The sequence below is a fragment of the Dryas octopetala genome, chromosome 6 (genome assembly GCF_963921425.1).
Source record: "Dryas octopetala chromosome 6, drDryOcto1.1, whole genome shotgun sequence".
Classification (NCBI taxonomy): domain Eukaryota; kingdom Viridiplantae; phylum Streptophyta; class Magnoliopsida; order Rosales; family Rosaceae; genus Dryas; species Dryas octopetala.
Window position 1 is genome coordinate 5235629 of NC_141371.1, and position 19189 is coordinate 5254817.

General features: G+C 35.5%; 2 protein-coding genes across 5 annotated transcripts; both read right to left on the reverse strand.

Moving 5' to 3' along the window:
* Nucleotides 1-257: 257 nt before the first annotated feature.
* On the reverse strand, nt 258-5952 carry DEX1 (defective in exine formation protein (DEX1)). Of its 2 annotated transcripts, none has more exons than XM_086247536.1 (13): nt 5483-5952; nt 5240-5350; nt 5025-5107; nt 4807-4924; nt 4525-4685; nt 3844-4346; nt 3581-3651; nt 2625-2881; nt 2212-2393; nt 1553-1836; nt 1337-1454; nt 1025-1207; nt 258-897 (listed from the first exon to the last, which is right to left on the reverse strand). In XM_086247536.1, the coding sequence occupies exons 1-13, from the start codon at nt 5620-5622 to the stop codon at nt 583-585; spliced, it is 2526 nt and encodes an 841-aa protein (XP_086103662.1). In that variant the 5' UTR covers nt 5623-5952; the 3' UTR covers nt 258-582. The 2 variants fall into 2 exon arrangements, with proteins under 2 accessions (XP_086103662.1, XP_086103661.1); XM_086247535.1 differs by having other exon boundaries at nt 3844-4397; nt 5483-5951.
* Nucleotides 5953-6373: 421 nt separating this feature from the next.
* Nucleotides 6374-16224, reverse strand: LOC147281496 (mRNA capping enzyme family protein). Of its 3 annotated transcripts, none has more exons than XM_086248042.1 (18): nt 15876-16224; nt 15126-15411; nt 14235-14370; nt 12777-12928; nt 12424-12507; nt 12253-12315; nt 11744-11875; nt 11436-11642; nt 11012-11131; nt 10792-10841; nt 9738-9900; nt 9499-9636; nt 8606-8728; nt 8415-8513; nt 7899-7988; nt 7686-7770; nt 7055-7185; nt 6374-6953 (listed from the first exon to the last, which is right to left on the reverse strand). In XM_086248042.1, exons 2-18 carry the CDS (start codon nt 15285-15287, stop codon nt 6807-6809), a joined length of 2082 nt encoding a protein of 693 aa, XP_086104168.1. In that variant the 5' UTR covers nt 15288-15411; nt 15876-16224; the 3' UTR covers nt 6374-6806. The 3 variants fall into 3 exon arrangements, with proteins under 3 accessions (XP_086104168.1, XP_086104167.1, XP_086104169.1); XM_086248041.1 differs by having other exon boundaries at nt 7055-7188; XM_086248043.1 differs by lacking the exons at nt 8415-8513; nt 8606-8728 and having other exon boundaries at nt 7055-7188.
* Between the last annotated feature and the right edge of the window lie 2965 nt (nt 16225-19189).

Below are 19189 nucleotides of genomic sequence, written 5' to 3' on the forward strand. Positions count from 1 at the left end.
GAAATGATGGGGAAGAGAGATGATGGATATAAGGGAAAGAAGTGAAGATGTATATCGAATGATTCTTAAAATGAAACTACAAAATAGAAAACAATTTTTTTCCGATTTTTGTATGCGGTGTTCTTTTCTCCATTTCTTCTTTACATCTCTCATATATCATCTCACTTCCTCTGCCACTTTTTTCCACATTTCTCTCATGTATATTCTCTTTATCTCCTTAAAATAATAACAATAAACCAAAATTCAAAACACAAATGTCTATCAAGTGGGAGATTTTACTGTTGATAAATATCCATTAGATTGCATCATCGTCTGAACAATTATGAACGAAAAACTTGGATTTGGTACTCATTTGTTGTCGTCTATAACTCATATTCAACTATGTTACAAGTTCCGAATCTGCTCAAAACTCAGTTTCTTTTGGCCCAACAATGATCTATCTGAACTTGGCCATCAAAAATCTTTCACTAGAGTGCCCAATGTTGTTGTAACCACCATGGTTTCTGCACTTGTTCAGGTGAAAATGTATATCACGTTTGAACCTTGGCATGTATCTGTAAAGTCTTGATAAAGATCGAACATTTAGTCAGTGTTTCGTGAAAATGATGGCAAAGGCACCGCTTCCTGAGGACGAAGGATTACAAGCACACAAAACATTCCAATCATTGGTAGGACGAGGAGCCACTTCAACAATCTATAGTAATACATATGGAATGTGAGGGAGAAATCATCTGAAAAATAGAGTCCATTCTTGTCAACCATCTCCACCAAAACAGTTCCTGTAGTCCTTACACCAACTGTTGGAAGCTTTATACGATATTTTCCAGGACGATTGAAGATCTGGTTTATTGCTATCCTTCTCTCTCCTTGGTAATTACCAGGCACTAACAAGGTTGTCTACATAGTTTAAAAAAACACAAAAATTGACTCAGTGAAATTCATAGAGAGAGAGAGAGAGAGAGAGAGACTGAGGGCTGAGTTGTCGACTTCAGCCAATGTAATATACTGGGAAGGAGGAACTTACTGTGACATTATATGGTGCTTGCAACCCAGATGGGTATCTATAGCCATCTATAATCTCAATCTCCACCCAAAAGTTCTTGCCCTCTTCATCACGGAAAGCTCTTGATGAATGTGAAACAAAGACTCCTTCACGGTTGTACCTACTTGCAACATGATTTCTTCCTTGATTAGGTAATCTCCATGCCTGAGAAAGGATGACATGACAAAAATAATTATAAAAATAAAAATAAAAATAAAAAATAAAATACAGAGAATAAAAAAAATGAGGGCAACAGAAGAAATCATCCATAGACCAGCTTCCGATCTATCATACCTTGAGGGGATGATGTGAAGCAGGAGTCGAGAAGCAAAGGACATTGCCATTCATTGTTGTAACAATAAGATCAAGATCATCTCCACCATCAACATTGTCTGCCAAGACCATGCTATATCTGTCATGCAGAGATTAAAATATCAGGTAACTTATGGAAAGGGTAAGAATTAATGGATTGGAAGATCTAGGACATTGAAGGATTTAAAAGCATCTTACGAAGTTTCACCAATATCGACAACATCAGCGCATGATGTTGGTCCATCAATAAGGTACAAATAGCCATCGAATGATGTTGTAACAATAGTGAGTCCCTTCTTTTTCTCTCCTTTTTTACTTAAGTCAACTAGTAGAACTTTATTCATAACTCTCCCATGAGTTCTATATGGATAAGGACGAACAATTGACCCATCTTTGCCACTAAGAACGTATACGTTCCCTGATATTGTTGGAACCACAACATCAGTATGGCCATCCCCATCAACATCCCCAATAGTGGCACCCTGAGGGACACAAACAAATGTGAATTGGATTGCACAGCTATGAAGTATAATATGATCTTCTTTAACTGCATTCAGGCATGAACAATCCCGGTGTTAATCTATCTCAAATCACACATACCTAGAAACCTTAAAATCATTAATGTGTAGAACCCAAAATGCACAAGGTTCTTGAATAAATGAAAATCATAAATTTGTCCATACAAGTTTATAACTGATAAGCTATCCAACAAAATGTTAAATTAATATCACCAGGTCCGGAGCCAAAAATAAAAAATCAGAAAATAATTGATTAATTAACGCAAAAATTTGTCACCATATATGATACACTATTGGCACACAACTTAATATTAATTATATATCAAAACTGTAACTTACCTGGGGAACGAGACTCTTAAGATGATTTTCCCATATTTCTACTCCTTGTGCAGTCCATGCAGCAACATTTCCATGAGTATCGGTAGTCACTAGTTCAATTTTTCCATCATCATTGATATCAGCAGCAACAACAGCTCCCTGAATTTCAGCCATTTCTAGAGGAAACTTTTGCCTCACCTTGCCTGAATAAAAGAAACAATTTAGTTTCCAAATCACAAACAAAAGACGTCATATGTACATTAAAGATGATCCAGCATTTCATATAGCTGCCGCAAAATTTAAAGCAACTCATGCACCAGGAATGTGATGTTATAGTTTGTGCTAAAAATGTCAACAATGGCCATAAATTGTCACATGCTCCAAACTTAAACACATAGGATAACAAAGAAAATCAGTATGCAAAGGTGAATCACCATGATGATCCAAGACATAGAACAAGCCAAAGGAAGTTCCAACAAGAATGTCCAGATTCCCATCACCATCCAAATCAACGACAGTTGGAGAAGAATATATATAGGCACGGAAGTTTCCACTGTCTGTACTCAGATCTAGTTCAGCAGTCCACTTTACTTGCTTTGTGTCAAGATTGAAAACAACAATTGAACCAGCTACATATTTTCCAATATCAATGCCACCCAGTTCCTTCAAATGCTCTGGGTTGTCATAATACCTGCCAACTTACAAGGTGGTTAATTACTTTCAGACCATTAATTAATAAACACTCTTTATATGATTTATATTTCAATCTTCGACGATACCACTGACAAATAATAAAGAAGATATCTTAAATTGGTTTCATAGGAAAGTGGAACTTACAAGGTTCTTACAATTTCTCATATGAATCTGAAGAACCAAGAAAATAGTATATGTCCGTCTCACAAAACAATCTAACTACAAATAAGCTTTATACTTCTGATTCATTTACATTATATCTAATGATCTCATCTTGAGTGTTTCCTGGTCGATACAAATAGTGCAGTAGCTTTGAGCAGATTGGAGGCTGTACCTAGTCATAACTACTCCAAATACAGATATAACTTCTACAACCATGATTATATACTGATTGCGGTGATTATACAACTAATTTATCATACTAGCAGAAATAAATTAAAACATATGCTTGCTTTGATAAAACCTCTAAAGTCCATGTCTAGAAAAGAGTTGTTTTACCAGAATCTACACTGCATAAATTCTCAAAAATCAGGAGGTTTAAAGCTGGCAACTAAAGTGTAAAATGTGGTTTGACTTCCACTCCAACAAGCAACCATCTTTTTTCAGTTCAATGTCATATAATTAACCATTCGTCATTAATATATGAATTCCAACTATAAAGAAAGAAATGAGTTTGGCAATATGGAAGAGAACTCACTCATGATCAAAGAAGTAAGAAACAGCAACAACCATTTCTGATACCCCGTCATTATCAATGTCTGCTATGACCTAATGAAATAAGAAATATTACCCATCAACCAAATTTAAGTTGCATATGCCAAGAAAGTCCATTCATAAATATAATACATATTTACACATGTAAGTATACATTTACTAATACATGTACAAGTGTGGGCAAGTGTCTGTGAGTCTCTGAAAGTGTGTGTGTGTGTGTGAATAAACATTAAAGTGAAAACTCACAGGAGTGCACAGGATGTGTGCATCAACATTGACATAATCCTCCAATTTCTCGTGTTGCTCTTCAGTCCACTCCTCATCTGCCCACATTGATTCATCAACATAATCATCATAGTCATAACTATACTCATCGGCCAGTTCATCACTGTTACGGAATAACTCAAAAGATGAATCAGCCTCTGCTTCCAAAGTTCCCTCATTTTCTACAGTTGCAACATGAACGTCCTCCTTACTATCATCTTTGGATTCAGAACCACCATCCTGCGAATCACTCGAGTTGTTATCTTCCAAAAGTCGTCTCCCAGAACTAGTTCCATTCTCTGCATTAACAGTTCCCTCCGACACATTTTTCACAGAAGAATTGTCCTTGCTTGTAGGCAGCTTGATTTCTGTTTCTATCTGACTTTCATTTGTTTTCCTTTCATTCTCTGGATCCGATGCATTCACCATGCTAAGGTGGCTTTCTTTTGATATAGGAGCTGAAGTGTTTAAATCAGGACGGTTTTCTGTTGAAATAGTAGCAGAATTGTTTAATTTAGGTGTATTTCCATCCGTTTCTACAAAAATAACCAACAATTGTAGACATGGTTAGTTCCTGATAAAAGGAATACCTTGGTCCAATAAAGTGGATGATATGAATAAGGACCCCCAAAAAAAAAAGCTTACTAGCGTGGGTAAACTTACGAGGAGTTGATTTCATATTAGTAGCTTCCATGACAAGAAGGTCATCATGAACATCTGGATGGGTACGATCCACAGGATCTGGATGCAAACCCCCGTACCAATTCTTTTTAACTTTCCTACGAGGCACTACTAGTTTATCTACCATCATGTATCCCGAGACCCTAAAAGCAAATATACATACAATTTTTATGAGTTTGTGCAGGCTGCTGATAAATGATTATGCAGACGCAAAAATTGTGGCATTATAACTGGTGGTGACTCACGCAAGTGATACTTAATTACCTGAAAAAGAGAACTTCACCATTGTAGGTAGCCAAAGCTATTTCTCTCACACCATCCTTGTCAATATCATACAGGAGAGGACTGGCATGTACAGTTGACTGATGGAAAGCAGGCCAACCTGATAAATCGTTAAGCAGTGCACTTAGAAAAATCACTTCACCAAACACTTCGAAACTGCTCCACCAAAACAATAAAGCAAAGAAAAAAGCTTTCTGTACCGGGAAGTTTATCTCCATCAGAACCTTCTAGAACTTCAAGATAGTGAACAAAGGAGGGAACCACAATCTCTAGCTTTCCATCACTAGAAGGAAAAATACCAAAAAAACATCACTGCCAGACACATTGGTAAAGTAGATTTCACTCAAATGTCTATGTTTCAAAATGCAAAAGTAAATACACTAAAATCCCAACCAAAGCACAATTTTTCTTTTACCTATTGATATCGGCAATCAAGGGAGTAGCATAAATACTAGAACTAACTTCTGCTTGCCATCTTAGCTCCAATTTCGCAGGGCACTGTGTATTCAACAACGCATCCTCATCTCTGACCACATACACAACCCAAAAAGAAAAACGCATTATTCAGATGCAAAAAAATTCAATAAAATTAGCCTAAAATCAATAGAAATCCGTTGATAATTTACGGTAATTAAGACAGGTGAAGAGATGAATATACATGTTTGGATAGCCAAGGGCGTCGTCGCTGGCCTCTCGTTCCCTGAATTTATTTTTTGCCGGCTCCTGGCCATGAACGAAATCCGAGCCAGTGCACAGAATGAGGGAGATCAGGAAAACCCTAACCGCGGTGGATTTCATATGATCTTCTTCGTTCTTCCGATCAATGTGATTGCGATGAAATTGTGAGAGGAAGATAAACCCTAGCCACTGACTAGGGTTCTAAGCAATCTCTGAGCGATGTGCGAGTGTCTGAGAGAGTAGTTGAGTGCGTAGAGTCAACAATCGAGGACTGAGAAATGAAAATGGCCCTTGGCCTTGGCCTTGGGTTTGAGTAAACTACGTTTACGTGCGAGATGTATAAGCTGTGTTAACCGCTTAACCAGATGTTCAATGTATATGTTACAGGAATCTGGGTCCGGACCGGTGACCGGTGTAATTTGTACGGCCACTGGGTATCACGCGCAAAATAGATAGTGTTGCTATTGTATTACTGCTCCGCTAAATCACGTCTGTCAAGTAAGACAGTTAATCGTCATCTGTGGAGCCCAGATGTCTGCTTCATCACTGCGGTGAAATATAACAATTTTTTTTTTAACAGTATAATAAGGAATCCAACTCATAACCTTTTTAATTGATGTGGCAGCTCCACCTCCACCTCAGATGCCACATGGTACACAATTGTGGTACATAAGTACATTGAAGGTTCATGCGTGCCTAAATAATTATCAATCCGATCTACAATCTGTCCGAATCGGGTTAGGTCCCTTCGCGCAAGCTGAGTTTCGATAAATTCCAAAATCTCATTCATGTCTCAAACAAAATAAAATGCTTAAAAACAAAAAGAAAAATAACAAGGATTAGGAGAATGGAGAGAGCGAGTCAGTTAGGGTTCCCCAAGTTATATTCACATTAAAAGGGGGAGCCAAAACTTGGGTTGTAAAAAAATGCCTACCTTTTTAAACAACTTAATAACAATAATCATCGTAATAATATACATGGCGACACTAACCCTACTTCTCTTCATCTAAACAACCATCTGAACCAAATAGATTTGACAATAATCCCGGGGGCTATCTGGTGTACCAAACTGGATCATACAACTCACCAGCACAGCACTCGGTACAAATTATAGCTAGGCTTAGCTAGTTACAAAATATCTCTGTGATTCTTCATCAGCTCATATGCCCAATTTATACCAACTTCCAAGTAAATGGAACTATCAACAACTTGCCAAGCAGGTGTCGGAGGATAGCCTTTAGTACTAAGCTCTTCTATTACCAACAAACCTAACAAGAAACCGTTGGTGATGCTTAACCCCTCTGTCACCTCCGTCGCGCGGCATTTGCATGCTGCTGAGCTGCTTTGCTATCATTCCGTATCCTATCAGCATACATTGGCAGACGAATGATCTCATAGATCTCATCCAACAAGACATCCTCTGTGATATTGTCATTTATGCTTTGCATAACCTGTTTTCCAAATCAGTAAGTCCAGTGGATTTGAACAAAACAAAAAAAATTAAAAGAAAAAAGTAGAATGATAATGATTGATAAAAACTGTGAGCAAGGACCTTCTTGTAGGTACGGAAATCATTTGGAGTGGATTTATCGGTCCTGATGCGCAAACAGACCCATTGTCTTTCTTCAGAGTCCCAAGAACACTCAATTATTTTCCCCGAATAAAAAGAGGGGTCTGAATCATCTGCTAAAAAGGAAAGCATACAAGTATTTAGAAAAATTAATTACAACAGGATCACGTCCAAAAACACACCCAACATTAATATTAGATTTTAGTGCTAACTAGATCACGTGCAATAAATAAATAAAACAAGTAGTAAACATCACAGCAAGCAAAATGACAAGCAGAATTCTGTCACAGTTATGCCGTCAAAAGATAACCAAGAAAGAATATTGTCTATGCCTAGGTCACAGCCTTGAGGATTTTAAAAGCAACACAAATTCTCATCCATCATTTTCTACAAATATCACATGAGACTTTTCCAGCCAATCCTATTGGGATCAATCCACATGTGTATGCATTTATGCCCAACATAGTTTAACAATTTTAGAAAGAAAATAAGTGCACTTATAGTTATTAGAGCTCCCATTCAAAATTTTCAACTGTACAATCATTGAGTAAACCCAGTCATATTATACCCAAACAAAAATATCATATGAATATACAAAGAAATTTATGCCTACCTTTAAATGCAACCCTATTTCCATCCATTAGTTTCTTCTTTCCACGATCATATAGAAAAAGCATTTGCCGATCATCATCACCTATCTGTCCACACAAGTAGGTTGATATGAGAAAGCGAGCACAAAACAAACTTATGGTAAATATGAATAGGAAAAGATAGAGAGATACACAAATCAATAACTAAAATAACAATATAAAGTTGATGGCACAACCTCAAATAGAAAATCAACTGAGTTCAAAGAAGCATATTTCCACTTTAGTAGTCCTTCATGTGTACGGGGAACATATGGATCGTCCCAACCCTAACATATCAAAATTAAGCTATTAATTCTTTGCAACCAAATAAAGTGTAAACTCTAAGCTCAATCAAAAAGCATTAATTCTTTGCAACCAATAAAAGGGTAAAATCTCAGTTCAATCATGAAACACAGTGGTTGCGCCATACATGGTATTTGCAGGGGGCAACAGGCAAGGAGGGAGAGGGGATTTTGAAAAATAAAGAAAGAATCCTGAATCAAAATTTAAGTAGTATCAGCAGTTCCTTTATAGGGCACTGAAAAAAACAATGATGTTTAGTAAATGAGTTTATTACAAAAGAAAATTTGCAACCATTAGACTTTGATAAGGAGAGAAATTAACTCCAAAGTCAGTTAACCAGTAATTTGCCACAAATAAAGATGTTGTAATCATATTTTATAGTCACTTGACCATTTATGATCCTCAACCACCTGAAAAATAAGACCATCTGCCTCATGTGAAAGCCTTGGAATAAATTCCTTCAAAAGCTTGGTAACTGTAGAGAGCAACCAAAAATCCTTCCTCCTCACCTGATAAACATATACTGAGAAAGTCAATCCCAGCAGAAAAGTAAACAGTGGAATGATGTTGGAGGTCAGAACCCAGAATTTTTTATACATACCCTGAAAGGTTCTAAGTCATATCTATAGTAAGGATTCCTACTTTGGTAAATATTGTGGCGTTCATGATTCCGAGGTTCAATGACTTCTTTCTCAAGCATCTTCCACCGCTCATAGAAAGGCCGCTGCAACAGTTCCAAAATATCAGACCATAACATAGGTAGCTTAACATTGCAGGGGAAACCAAAAAAAAAAAGCCCAAGTGGTGAGCGAGGAGGGAGGGTGGGAAAATGGGTTTGAGGATTAAGATAGGTGAAGAGTTTGACCCCTTCCAATGTAACCAAAAAAAAGAGTAGGAAAAAATTGTGAAGTTTGATTGTATATCTAAAAAAACAAAGATAACTGGATCACTTATCTTATTTATGCAATTATAAGATCAACATAATATGCAGAAGCAATTAACCTATCTGGAACAAACCATCACCAATGCGTATACCAAAGTCGGATGCAACTAGTCTTTAAAAAAATAAAAATAAAAACAGTTCAATGCAACTGTTTTTACATAATCAAGACAGATAAAATCACAGTACAGATATCTCTACTAATAATTATACAGTGTCCTAAAACCAAAACTTGAGAAAAGACTAAAAACATCTTGGATATGATTCTACCGCACCAAACAAATAACAAGCCTACAAAGAGCTTCGTGCATATTCCCAACTACTTAAATACTGCTTTTATATCTAAAAATCCACTCCCTATGTTCAATGTAGAGCGAGTATGTTACCACCCAACACGGTGCAGCTCTTTACTGATTGGCATGTGATTTTACGTATATTTGTGCGTGTGACGTCAAGATAGTGGCACAACAATAATGCTAAAGAAGATCTCAAAATATAATTTAGTGGAGAAAAATAGATTTACCCAACAGAGAAAAAGAAAGGGCAAACCAAACCTCTATGACAGAAACTTGGTTGATTGCCATCATATCATATATAAGGTATCTTCGCTCCTGCTTCTGTGAATCTGGCACGGTATCAATTACCATCTCCCCATCCAGTAATGTGTAGTGGTGAGTCTTCTCAGATAAACCCTTACAAGCCGAAAAACAAAGGTCACTCTAATATGTGAAGGAAGCTCTACATGTAATCTTTTCAATACTATTAACCTTCCTCAAAGCAAGTGCATACATACATCATTTGTGTGTTTGCAGGGAAACCTCATTTGAACCCTTCTAAAATTAAAACTCCTATCGATCAAGTAACATCCATCCATAGTTATTAACATCATATATCTAGTTCCATCAGCTTTCCACGTAGCATAATAATAACGTTGCCTCAACAGCTGTAAGTTGTCCCTGCATGTAAAAGAAGCAAGTCCATTCAGATTACAATATCAAAATTAAGGAGCACCACTAAGTAAAAAGAACTACCATTTATCAACTGCAATTTTTGCTGAAATGTACAATATTTCCAAATCTACAGTATGTTACAGTACAGGTAATATGCAGTACTTAAGCAATCATCTTTACAGATACAGGCAGGACTTGGTCATCTATCAACCAACAACAATAAGAAAACCAATATTAGCATATTTCAACACCACAGGTAGGATAAGATGAATCAAATTCCAAACCACAGAGGACCTCAGAATAATCAATATGTATTTCAAACTACCACATATCATTACTGGGACATTATAGAGATACAGACAAATATGCAAGTAAAGGCTAAACTTCAATAGTGCTACCATGTCCAGTTATCATGTCAAATGAAACATTGAATGATGCATGGCCACCAAGTTTTTTCGTTACAGATCAAATTATGGATAGCAGAAAGCATGCTAACAAGAAACCGTTCATTCCAAGATACTGTTCGCCAATTTATGATGAAATTTTACAGCTCACTACATAAATCATTATTGAGGTAAACAAAGTTTCAGTTTATATGTTCAATTGATATAAAAAAAAAATTTAAGAAAAAACAAACAAACAAATGAAACCACAGCAAAAACAAAAAATAAAGGCTAAATTACACAAATGATCCTTGTGGTTTTAGTCATATTTCAATGTGAGTGTTGTGGTTTTAATTTGTTTTGATAACTGATTTAACCACAAGGGTATTATTTAAAAAATCAAAACCACAAGACTGACATTGAAATATGACCCAACCCACAGGGACCATTTGTGTAATTTGGCCAAAAAGAAAGACAAGAAAACAAAAAGGAACAAGGAGCTGTGAAGTTGAACCTGGTAAGAGAAACTGGGTGGGACCCTGGGAATTGTGCGTTTCCTCTTGCCTGAAATTAAAGAAAATGAATTAAAGTAAACTATAAGACACATGTAGGAATCAACTTAAAATATGTAGTTAAAAATCAACGCAGCCTAAATCAAGATCTCAGGTATCTAACAATATAAAAAGTGAAAAACAGCAGCCATTAAGAATAGAGATAGGTCTCAACATGCCTACCCCAACACCCAGCTTAAGAGATTGATAGCAGAACTGCCGCAGTGCCTCTTGCTGGTCCCAAGGTATCTCATCACCCAAGATATCATCATTTGTCATTACTCCATCTGTATCCTGAGTCTCCTGAAATGATAGAGTCATGCTAAAGTTAAATTGAAGACAACAGTCACGTAACAAGCATAACTAATTACAAAGAAGTAAAAGGTCATTCATTTCCATAACATGATCAAGAAGGAAATCAAGGTGGATTAATAACAATGAAAAGAATCCTATGAAAGACAGTATTCTCTGGACATAAAAATTAATCTTGTCAATGCAATGCAACAAACAGAAAACCACTCATAATTTACTGGATTTCTCAATCTTCATATAGCAGAAATAACACCAAAACCCACAAACCAAGTTCCACTTTCAAGACTATGCATACATGTAAAGGAGCAGCTGGACCTCCATCATCATCATCGTCTGCAACTGCTTCACCATTAAGATCAAATTCTGAAGACCTCTTCCATTCAGGAGTTGGTGGGCATACAACCATTTCAGGCTTTCTTTCGTGATAGAATGAATACAACGCATCAATATAGTCAGGTTTGTAGATTCCCGGAGGACGTGCGTTAGAAAAAATTTTTATTGCCTGTGTAACATTCAGTATTAAAAAGTAATAAAAAAAAGATAAATAATAAAAGTAGGTTGGTTTACTCTAAATTAGACAGTTAAAATAAGTTCATATTTTACCTGAGTGACTGAAATTGATGAGGAGCGCATTAGGTAATGGATGATCATAAACCCTGTGCGATTGTGCCCATGTGTACAATGGACAAGAATATACTTCTTGGAGTGTTTTTGACGAGAGAGGAATTGTATAACCTGAAATGAGAATAATTATATAGTGTATAGGCAAAAGTTTTAACTTACTAAAGCATATATGAGGTATATGTGATATATTGAAGGAAAAAAATGCTTTTTTCCCATAGATAAAAAGAAGCATTGAGAGAAAAAATGAGCAATAACTTAACAGAGGAAATATTAGTGGATGACGACTCAAAAAAGACAAATACATAGAAGCATAGTTGGATTGTTATATGGTACTTATCCTGAGGAAATATAAATATTTCCTAAAAAACCCTTGCATGTACTAAATTAAGTACTAAACTAAGTACTAAACAGATTCATCCCTGCACTCAGAAAAATTTGGTAAAAGAAACATACAGGAAGGACAACTATGTGTCAAATAAGAATCAAACCTCATATACAAACTGATTTACAGCTAAGTTGTCAGGTACAGAATCCCGCCCCTTGCACGCAATCTACATCATCAAACATGATTCCCAAAAATAATAGAATAAAATAAGTGTACAATAGTTGAAGACAAGTGTACCAAGAAATACAAAATTACACCATAAGCAATTACTCACCTTAACATGCTTAATACCCTCTTTCTTCAAATCTGTTGTTACATAGTAACGAGAAGTATTCGTCAAATCGATCACCAAACCAAGCTGAAAAGTGAGTGAAGATGACCTTAAAAATCATTTCAACCATTGAAAAGCATTGCTATTTAGTTTACCTCCTGTTGTTAACAAAAGATCCAAATTACAATATTCTAAGCTTTGACAGCTATACATGTAAAAGACACTACCTTCACTTCTTATATCAAGAGTAATTTTTTTGAATGTTCATATAGGAATATGTTAAAGATTCCAATCCAGAGAATTGAGGGGGAAAAAAAGCTACAGCAAAGGAGCATTTATAATTTTGGTGCACTTACTTTTCTTCCCAAAACTCTTTGTAGATGAATCACTTGTTTAAATGAGTATCTTTTACCAGGAGGAACACAATCATTGAAGGATTCACCCAGTGGCACCTTAGAAGGTATCATGCAAGATATTTCTTGACCAGATGATGGGCAATCCAACCAACCTGCATTATGAAGAACAATATGATTAAAGATAACAAAAGTTAAGGTAAATAAAAATGACATTTCAGGCAAAAAAAAAATCGTGTAGCTCTTTGGATGTAAATACCGTATACAAACCCTAGCATCTCAAACTAGTTAAAAATTAAAAATCATATAACAAATAAGAAAAACCAAAGTGATACCAAATCTCGATGGTAAAGATCAAGACTCGTAAAGAACCCTAGTGTCCCTAGAGAAAGAGAATACCAGTTTTTTGGAGTTTGAAGTTTATTTATTCTAAATATACCCTCCACTTCTATATCATCCCAAAACTATTCAAAAATTAAATGATAGGGGTAACTTGGAAAGTGTACTACCAATCTCATCCCAAGGAAGTCAACCAATTTCTTCATTCTCTTCATCCTTATAAAAAGAAACCCCACAAATCCTATCCTACACACGTTCCATTTCTTATTTTCTGCTCCTTAGTTTTCATTGAACAAATAGAACCTACAGAGAAAGAAGTTCTTCTTAGTCAGATAGAATTTCTCACTCCAGTTTGCGGCCTCCATCCCAAAGTCACCAACAACCACCTCTCCATCTCATTATCTGAAATAAAGAGCATAGCATTCTAATGCATTTGAAAGTAATTTCATTCAACCAATGGTTCGACTAAAAGTTACCCATTTTAATTTTCTTCAATTCAATATGTATTTTGGACAAAGCATCTTGCACACGCTGCGCAAGTGCAGGAGGCTTGTATTGATTTAAATGTTCCTCACCAATCACCATGATGTTAAAACAAAATACTGTAACACATTCATTTAACATACTGGTACTGCATATCAATATGCGCTTTATGTCTCCCAATGAGTCTATAATTTTGTTTACATATTTGGAAAACTAAAAGGTCAAACTCCCTCAATAGCGAATGAGGGAATTTTATTCCCAGATTACAAACACGAAGAATATTGAAAGTTTAAATTTTCTAGCAGAAAACTTGTGCAAGGCATATTAAAGCTTTCAGATACTTTAAGCTGCTCAGTTTCCTAACAAGGCATCAATACAAAAACAAAAATGTTTTTATAGAAACTCAGAATCACTACTTTACTGTCCAGATCACAACTTGATGTAACAGAACATGTAAAAGGTAATAATTCAATTCACAAAAATGAAGAAAATTCAATGAAATATATAACTCCACTAAACAATGCAATCCTATGGAAATGAAAATACATATATATTTTGAGAAGAAACATATGGAAATGAAAAATATATAAACAGGATTAATAACCACTACCAAACACAGCATGTGAACATATAACTTACCAGAGGGAAGCCTAGATTTGTCATAAACCCTGACATGCTTTGTTTGATACGGATCATATGCAGGGGGTTGAGATGCCTGCATTGGTCTGTCATCTGAGCGTTCTCGTTTCAATCGCTTTCGTCGTTCCTCGCGCTCCTAATACAAGAAACACAAAAAATCAATAACCATGCACACAAAGATGTTGAGTTCAATTTATATACATATAAATAATATAAAATGAACAAAAAGGAAAAGGTCGGAGGGAAAAAAACCCGGTTTGACACATAAAGTTTAAAGCATGAAGATACTAATTTCCACAAATTTTAGATGTAAATGAAAAGAGTAGCACAAAAAATTTCTTCTCTCATTACAAATCCCCAAGTGTTTTGCCAAAAAGTTAAGAGTCTTTGGTAAACTTATGGAGCATAAGTACACTTTCAGTGCTAGAATTAGCAAGTGATGGCAATAGAAAACTTTCAAGCATTGACTAAAGGAAAAATTAAAGAATACTATTCGGAGTAAGAGATCCATTTTGTATGTGTATCCAAAACACCCCCACTCCCCACCCAAAAAAAAAAAAAAATAACCTCTTAACTTCTGCAGAAACCCACAGAAATATTGCAAGGTTTGCCACTAAGGTTATGGCAGCTTCTACAACTTTTCACAGGAGAAATAATATCTACTGATTCAAATGGTCATGGAAACAAGAGGAGCTTAAGCAATAATCAGTGCTCCTAACTACAATAAATCAAAACAATGAAAAATATCCCTGTAATGATTTCAATCTCATTGGAAATCAAGAACAAAATCCTATAATAGACAGACCAACAAATACAATAACAAAATAAACGAATTCATCCACTTTCCATAAGCAGGGGATAAGTGAGTCAACTGAGATAAAAGAATGGTACCCGGCGTGCTATATTAACTGCACTCTCTACGTGATCTCCTGGTGCAGTGTATTCTGGTGCAGTGTATTCTGATGCAGTGTAATCTTCTTTATGGCGATTTTCAAAAGGCTCTTCATCGTCATCAGGTAATGGTGAGGCGTTCAAGTCCATGGCAGCAATCATTCACAATCTACCACACTACATTTGCCAATGTAGAATCTCAAATGCACAGAAGCCTATCTCTGACGATAGCTTGTCACAACTAAATATTGGTCATTCAAATATTGCATTGAGCCCACATGATCAGCTGCACAAATACACATTGTCAAGAAATAAATCAGGAAAAACAATTCACTTAAGCAACTAAAAGCTAATAACAGACATACACCAAATTAATAACCGATAAATTCATAAATATATTATTAAAGTTCCAAACCAAAAGAATATAAATAAAACCAGATTACTAATTGTCATTTGAGTAATCACTTAAGAGCTAGCTTAAGTTAATTTAGAAAGCATACATTCCACATGTAATGTACTCCTACTCAACTTAATCTGACTAGAAATTAGCTTTTCCCAAGCCCTAGCCAAATGGAATACCTTCCACTTTGTTTCCCTCGTCCAAATCTCTCAGCAACCAAACGGTTCAAAAGCTAGAGTAAGCAGAAACTCCTAACCCTAAACCATGAATTTCAAATACAAATTTCGAATCCCGTGACCCCTAGAGCTTCAAGTTGCAAAACCGAAAACAGAATCAATAAGAGCTCAAACCTCAAGCAACTGCAATCGACAGCCAATTCTGACCAAGAGGACAATTCATCATGCCTCTTCTACTAAGCAAAATCCCCAATCCTCTTGTCTGCGAGAGAAATTGAAACTTCGACGATCAGAATGAACAAAGCGGCTTCCTCTGGAAGTTCGAAGAGAAAAAGGCCTACAATTCTTGCACTTGTTCCTCGCAACTAGGAAGCTGTCTGCGAAACCCTAAGAGAGAAGGTGTGTGTGTTTGGTGTTTGTTTAGAGAGGAGGAGTAAAGCTTCTTTTATTAATCAATCCATGTCAAGAAAGAGAACGAACACGCACGGAGGAGAGAGAAGAATGCACGATTCAGTTTAGAAAAATCGAATAATAAAAGGGATAAAACCTCTAACGAAAAATTGAATAATATATAAGGGCGTGGGTGTTTTTTTTTTTTTTTTTTTGGCCAATAAGGGCTTGGGTCATGGCCAAAAAAAAAAAAAAGGGCGTGGGTGTTTACATATGTGCACAAATTGAAATAACTTTTTTAATTAGGCTCAATTTATTATTATTTTGGTCTTGTAATTTAAACCACTTTTCACTTAAGTTTTCCTAACTTTAGTTTTTATCAATCGCATCCTTTGTTTAGCTAAAAAAGTGATTATAAATCAAAGTAATTAACTCGTATGAATGATTGATGATTGCTAAATTTCTAATAAAATAAGTATAACGAATGTTGCAGACTTGCAGGTGATCAATAAATATTTATTTTTTTGGGCAAATCAATAAATATTATTTCAGTCTATTAATTTTAAATAAGATACAATTTTGAAACAAAAAATACGAGAACTTAAACAAAAAATAATACAAACTGCAACAACCAAAAGTATAATTAAATATTTATATTATTTTCATAATAAATTACTTATTGAGGTGGGATTTGGTTTGGGTGTTTGCCCCGTGAGAAACATGGATACAAAAAAAGCCTGCGAGGGTATTATAGTCATTGTGTCAGCAGTCAAGGACTCAAGGGTAAGATCAGTTAAGCTTAAGAATTTGTGTTGTTAGCACCTCACTTTTTTTATTTCTTAATTCCACATTTCCCTTATAAAATCAAGAGAAATTCTTCCTAAAATCAAAAGTTCAAAACACTTTCTTTTTTTTTTTGTTGTTGTGAAAAACACATAGTTAAAACAAATTCTTCCACCTCTCTCCTTCCCTCCCCTCTACTTGCAGCACCATGACAAGTGACTTTAGTTGATGGGTTTGCACTGAAATAAGCAGTGGCCATAGTGTTGGATTTGCAATGCCATGGTCAGTGATTAGTGATCAACATTTTTCAACACAATATTGTTTTTTAGCAATATATAAAAACAACACAAGGGTTGCTTTTCATGGCAAACCTACGAAGTGTCCACATAAATCTCATATGAGATAATGTAATTTCTTTTATATCTTTAAGACATCTTATGAAATGAGGTGTCCCATTTGACACTCTCATTTCAATAGCATGAGTATTATGCTCATGTAAAAAAAATATATATATATAAAATCAACATAAAAATATTTACATAATTAAGTGTACGTTACCAATGAGGATAACAAAGAAATTTCACTCATAATAAACAAAAAAATAGTTATAGAGTGCTTGAATAACTCACAAACTAAATTCGCTCGAAAACCAAATCACATTTGAGAGCCCTAAAAGATATTTTAAGAGTGTTTATTTCTTTTAGGGTTGGAGAGCAACATTTATATAGAGGTGTGGACAGTGACGGATCCAGGATCTTCAACCCGGGGGGTCATAGTGTAAAAGCAAAAAAAAAATTTAGACGACAATAACAATAAAAAAATTAAATGATAAACAATATTACAAGCTACTTGTAAATATGTAATAACCTAATTTAAAAATTTAAAAAAATTTTGTTTATTAAAATAATTACTTTGTCTTTATATTTATTTATATTTATATTGTGTTTATTAGTATTAATTTTAATTCTGTTATAGTATATATATATATATAAACTTATGTTATATATACATATATTTATTAAAAACAAAAATAGAAAAAAGGTTGTGATTATGTGTGTGTGAGCTGAATGGCTGGGAGTGAGATGTGTGTATGTGTGTTCAGTGGTGTGTGTCAGTGTGTGTGTGTGCTAGGCGGTGGTGTATTACCCAAGAGAAAGAAAACAGAGGAGAAGAAAGAGAGATAAACCAAAAGAGGAAGAGAAGAGAAAAGAGAGAGAAAGTCCAGCAAAACCAAGAGAGGAGAGCAGAAGAGAAGAGAAAATAGAGAGAAAGTCCAGCAGCCACTGAGGCTTTTCATCAAGCAGGTGGTGGGCGATTGGGCAGCGAGGGGTCACCGGCCAGAGGTCGAGGGGTCGCCGTCCAGAGGTTTGGGGGGTCATCGGCGGCTGGGAAAGGAGGTTCACAGCTAGGAGATCCGGCGTTGGGGGGTCGCCCGACCCCCTACCTCCCAACGTGCGTCCGTCCCTGGGTGTGGAGTGTTAGTCTAGTCCTAGGATTCTTAATAAAACTAGTTGCTTAATTTAATGAGTTTTCTTTGACTACAAGTAACTAGATATGATTTGGACAAAAAAAAAAGTACCTAGATAAGATTGTACTTTCTTACCTCAAATTTTCTATTGGATATTTTATACTTATCCTAATCCATAACTCATAATTATCACAAGATTAATTATGAAATTTTGTAGTAATAAGAATGGATAATCAAGATTAATGCTTCAGCTTGAAATGCCACTAATAAATTCCTTACCTCCAAACAAGGCAACCAAGTGATTAGTGATTACGGCCCATGTTTGGCTCTAGATGTTTTTTTTTTGCATCGAGTGGCATAGGTAAGATGAGGTAAATGATAAATTTTAAGTTGAATTTTCATTGTAAAGTCTAAAAGAAAAAAAAAAAAAAAAACTAATATGCCAAAAAATAAGGACAAGTTTTATCAAATGGATGAAGCAAAATTATTTATTTACAAAAAAAAGAAAAGAAAAAGAGTATCACGTGATTGATCACGAGACAATCTATTTAAGAACAAACAAGTGTGAGTCACAGGGCCACAGTAAAAGGCAGTGTGAAAATTAGAACAAAAAAAAAGATGTGCGAAACGACAAAAGAAAAGAAAAAGAAAAGAAAAGAAAAGTCTGAAAAGCTAGTCGAGCTCTGAAGATCCCAGAAAGTGGAGCGGTCTACTCCTTTCTTGAGGAACAAAGATCCTCCTCCAGTTCTCCAGTTCGTTATGGACAGTTCTCCAACCACAACCGCCCACGTGGAATAAATCAATTGGCCTTCTTCTTCCCAGAAGATACCAGGCCAGTCCCAGAATG

Coding starts and splice junctions, on each gene's coding strand:
- DEX1 (XM_086247535.1), bottom strand. CDS start 5,622: ATGAAATCCACCGCGGTTAGGGTTTTCCTGATCTCCCTCATTCTGTGC. Junction 4,925..5,024: donor TGATGGAGATAAACTTCCCG/GTACAGAAAGCT, acceptor ACGATTTATCAG/GTTGGCCTGCTTTCCATCAG. Junction 4,686..4,806: donor GGTGAAGTTCTCTTTTTCAG/GTAATTAAGTAT, acceptor ATTTGCTTTTAG/GGTCTCGGGATACATGATGG.
- LOC147281496 (XM_086248041.1), bottom strand. CDS start 15,287: ATGATTGCTGCCATGGACTTGAACGCCTCACCATTACCTGATGACGAT. Junction 12,508..12,776: donor AAAGAGTTTTGGGAAGAAAA/GTAAGTGCACCA, acceptor CTCACTTTTCAG/CTTGGTTTGGTGATCGATTT. Junction 10,842..11,011: donor CTCTTAAGCTGGGTGTTGGG/GTAGGCATGTTG, acceptor CTTTAATTTCAG/GCAAGAGGAAACGCACAATT.